This window comes from Ursus maritimus, unplaced genomic scaffold, assembly GCF_017311325.1.
Source record: "Ursus maritimus isolate PB19 unplaced genomic scaffold, ASM1731132v1 scaffold_7, whole genome shotgun sequence".
Lineage (NCBI taxonomy): Eukaryota > Metazoa > Chordata > Mammalia > Carnivora > Ursidae > Ursus > Ursus maritimus.
The window spans coordinates 38,562,161-38,566,926 of record NW_024426885.1 but is presented as its reverse complement, the minus strand read 5'-3'; the positions used below and the strand labels follow the sequence as shown (position 1 = coordinate 38,566,926).

Sequence of the window (4,766 nt, the reverse complement as noted above, 5' to 3'; positions counted from 1 at the left end):
CTTTTTCCAGAAGGCTAAAGTCAATACATTGGAAGGCTTTATATATTGCATATGCTACCTGAACTATAGAAATTAAGACTATGACCCCATAAAAATATTCTCTGTGGAATGACAACCTTCATTGTTATCTGTTTTATATGTTATCTGCAAAGAATATTTTTTATTTTACATTGTTTACCTTATGGACTATTATTCAAAGATATTATTTTCTAGGAAAGTAACATTGCACATTAAAAATTATTTTTTAAAAATAAACAATAAACCTTCAATTTTTACAACTTAATAATAGAAAAGTTCAAAATAATTTATAATACAGCATTTAAATGATGTAAAGTGATTCCTCATTCAGAATTGTAGCTGCAAGTAGCATTTGTTTTTTTAATAGTGGCCATCAATTAAATTTTTTATTCTTCAGTGATAGTGTTTTCTGTTTAACAGGTCCAACAGAGTTGATGACAGAGAAATGGAGATCACTATGGAGGTGAGGAATGAGACAACAATCCAAGAATTCATTCTGGAAGGGTTTCCTGCCATTCAGTACCTGGGGAACATCTTCTTCCTGGTGCATCTGCTGGCATACCTGGCCTCTATCACAGGAAATGTGGTAATCATCATCATCACTTGGGTTGACCATCGCCTCCAGACACCAATGTATATTTTACTCAGCACTTTCTCCTTCTCTGAATGCTGTTTTATCACCACAGTTATTCCTAAACTGCTGTCCATCTTTCTTTCAGGAAGGCAAACAATTTCCTTTACTGCCTGTCTCATACAAGCCTTTTCTTTTCTGTTTTTTGGGTCAATAATTTTCTTCCTCATGGCTGTAATGTCCTTGGATCGATACCTGGCCATTTGCAAGCCTCTGCATTACCCAACCATCATGAACCCGAAGACTTGCTTCCTCCTGGTCACTGCCTGCTTCGCTTTAGCCTTCCCTCTCATCACTGGTCTGGTAGTAAAGGTTTTCCAGTTATCCTTCTGTGGCCCCCATGCCATCCCCCACTTTTTCTGTGACGTTGGCCCCCTGATTCATCTCTCCTGTTCTGACTCCAGGTCTGTTGATATGTTAGCCTTTGTCCTCATTTCCTTTATCCTCTTGACATCCCTTCTCATAACCATCATTGCATACAGCAACATAGTAATCACAATCCTGCAACTCCCCTCAGCCAGGGAGCGACAGAAAGCTTTCTCCACCTGCTCCTCTCACCTCATTGTCCTCTCTCTGATGTACAGCAGCTGTGTCTTTATATATGTGAAACCAAAGCAAACGAACAGGCTGGACTCCAACAAGGAGGCTGCCCTTGTGAACACGGTGGTGACCCCACTGCTCAACCCTGTCATCTACACTCTGCGGAACAAGCAGGTCCACCAGGCTCTGAGGGATGCTCTGTCCAGGGTGAGGTTGCAGAAACAGAGCTTTGGAGGGTAAGTGGATCTTCTAGTTCAATTTTCCATGATTGAAGAAATCTTTTCTATAGAATTCTACATATGGTGATCTAGCTTATGCTAATTTTTATCTAGATGGGTACAATCTTACTTTGCAATACAATAGCTTTCACTATTTGAAAATTCCTCTTAGTCCTCTATATTGTGCTAAAGAATATCTTCCTTGATTTTCTACTCAGTGGTCTTTTATGAATTCAATTAAAACAACATTTATAGAGCCTAGTATACATAAATCACATAATACCAAGTCTTTAAGCTAAGAATAAGAAAATTGCCAATCAGATAGTAATAATTACTGTTCATGGTAAGTTTTGGGTAAAGAACTCAGGATGAACCAACTTCATGCTTATGCTTGAGTTTTCATATACCTAAGAAAAAATAAGTAGAAACCATTATGATTTTATATATTCAGGGTTTGAAATTTTAGAAACAAATTGTTCTGAAATTATGTAAAGTCATAGTATTATAGCCTAATGAAAATTAATGGTATTTCATTAATTGTATTTTTTATGTAAATGAACCAGCAGTAAGCTGGTTCTTTCTTTGGGTCAATTGGTTTTAGAGGCATAAACAGCTCAGTTTAACTCCATGTGGTTAGGATGAGCGCTTTGATTTTGTCATCTTCCAGCTGTATCTAATATTATTAATAAAAATTGTCTTTAAGTCATTCTTGAATTATAAATAAAATTCAAAACTTTAAAAAGTTTTTTAAAGGTTTTATTTATTTATTTATTTATTTGAGAGAGAGAGACAGAGATAGTAAGGGAGAGCACAAGCAAGGAGGAGAGGGAGAAGCAGGCTCTCCTCGAAGCAGGGAGCTGGAAGCAGGGCTTGATCCCCAGGTCATGACCTGAGTTGAAGGCAGATACTTAACTGACTGAGCCACCCACACACCCCAAAACTTTTAAATTTGTTCAGTTTTTTTCCCTGTGATTGATGTTGCCAAGCCCTGACCCCAATAGGTTGCTGAAAGGTAGGTGATCCCACTACCAAATTCTCTCCAACATGTAAGAGATATTTTCTCCTAATGTGACTTTATTTTTTTAATTTTTTATTTAATAATATTTTTTATTATATTGTTGGTCACCGTACAGTACATCCCTAGCTTTTGATGTAAATTTCCATGATTCGTTGCTTGCATATAATACCCAGTGCACCATGCAATACGTGCCCTCCTTACTACCCATCACCAGCCTATCCCATTCCCCCACCCCCCTCCCCTCTGAAGCCCTCAGTTTGTTTCTCAGAGTCCATAGTCTCTCATGCTTCATTCCCCCTTCTGATTACCGCCCCCCCTTCTTCTTCCCTTTCTACTCCTACCGATCTTCCTACTTCTTATGTTCCATAAATGAGTGAAACCATATGATAATTGTCTTTCTCTGCTTGATTTATTTCACTTAGCATGATCTCCTCCAGTCCCGTCCATGTTGCAGCAAATGTTGAGAAATCGTTCCTTTTGATGGCTGAGTAATATTCCATTATATGTGACTTTAGGTGTGGGAGCTGCCACTGTCTTCCAGGTTAAGCTAAATTACAGTTGACCCTCTATGCAGCAAAAACTAACAAAACTTGAAATTAGGAAAGTTTAAAAGGAAAATGAGTGCATTGATAATTTAAAAAATGGATTAAAATTGGGTCAGTTATTATGTTTGTAGGTTCATGGAGGAAGCAGCTCCCACATGAAGACAATTGGCCCTAATTGGAAGTAGTTCCTGTCACATCTGATACAACATGTGTGTGCTGTGCATTTGATTTTCAGTATGTCTGATTTGAATGCATATATTCCTTTCCTGCTTGATTTGAGAATTACTTATATTCAAGGCATAATCTGACTAGGAAGAATTTTAGACTGTCAAAGAATTGGGGGATTTATATTTTTTTGCCTGGGAATGGTTTGATTATAAACTGTCCTGGGGGTTATGATCTTCCAAGGAAGCTGTGTCTATGTCCCTTCTTTCTCCAAAGAAGATAATTTCTGAGCCTCATCTAAAAGCAGGAGTTCCCTGTGTTTCTGGTTCCTGTGCATTAGATAAAATAGCCACCTCTTCCATTTTTTGCAGCCTGGCCTCATGAACCAGACTAGTATAGGAGATGAACCTCACCAGTCAGCCTAGCCGGAGATTTGGGTACTTCTCAAATCTTTGTGCTCCTTCAAACCACCATCTTTGTTTTTAGTATGCCCCAGGAGACTAAAGTATGCCAAACCCTGTTAGTCCCTGAGACAGGCAGGATAGAGGCTAGTCTTTCTAGCAGAAGCCGGAAAGGTGGGAAAGGCTAGATGTGTGGTCCAATTCCTTCTCTCCTCAGTGAGCAGCTGAGAGAGTGAATTCCCTACTCACTGTGTGCTGAGTTGGGAAGAGGCCCTGTGGCAAATGGCTACACTCTCATTTAGACCACACACTCTTGAAAACTGTTGCTTTACTGTCTGTCATCCCCAGGGGCCTAAAGAATGCTGGGGCCCACTGGCTCTCAGAGACAGGCAGGTTAGTTGGAGGCTTGGTTCTATCTCTGGAGCAAGCCAGGGGAGAAGAAGCTCCAGATAATGGCCACTGGAGTATAGTGACTTCCTGTCTGTCAGCTCCCAGATGCAGGCTACTTAGAAGCCAGACCCTCAAAGTAGCAGCTGGGAAAGTTGAGACTTTAGATGTATAGTCTAATGCCTTCTACGGAGAAACTGAGAGCTGGCCATTTTTGCCTGCTTGCTCTATGCTGACCCACGGGGAATAGCTGAGGAAAGTTTTTGTGTGCTGCATTAATACCAGTCTCTGATTTTAGTCTGTGGTGGGCGTGTCAGCTCCTAGAAACAGGCAAGTTAGGAGCCAATCCTTTGGTTGTCAGCCCTATAAATTGAGGCACCAGATGTGTGGTGTAAGCCCTTTGCTCTTCCGAGAAAAGCTGAGAGTTGCGGGTTCTCACCTGATTGTAAGGTGCTGTGTGGGGAGGGTTTTATGGTGAGAGTGTCTCAGCTTTTCCCATCTATTTTGATGTGGCTATTTTCTCAGTTGCATGGTATTGTAGGCGAGTTTCATCTAGTTTCTGGATATCTTTCAGAGGGAATTGATCTGCGTGTAGCTGTTTATTCAGAGTGTCTGTGGGAGGAGGGGAGATCCAGAGGTCTCCTATTCTGCCATCTTCCTGATGTCCCATTTCCAGTTTTTAGCTATTACAAATAAAGCTTTTCTGAACATTCATGTACCGATTTTTGTATGAATATAAGATTTCATTTCCCTGGGATAACTGCCTAAGAACACAACTGCTAGGTTGTATGGTAGTTGCACATTTAGTTTTATAAGAATCTGACAAACTGTTTTCCAGAGTGA

General features: G+C 40.1%; 1 protein-coding gene across 1 annotated transcript; it reads left to right on the top strand.

The window, feature by feature from the left end:
* The first annotated feature begins 475 nt into the window (after positions 1–475).
* LOC103668063 (olfactory receptor 6C74-like) lies at positions 476–1,429 on the top strand. Its single transcript, XM_008696338.1, has one exon. It carries the CDS (start codon positions 476–478, stop codon positions 1,427–1,429), a length of 954 nt encoding a protein of 317 aa, XP_008694560.1.
* The last annotated feature ends 3,337 nt before the right edge of the window (positions 1,430–4,766 follow it).

Excerpts from the sequence above, each read along its gene's own strand:
- LOC103668063 (XM_008696338.1), top strand. The coding sequence starts at position 476 with ATGGAGGTGAGGAATGAGACAACAATCCAAGAATTCATTCTGGAAGGG.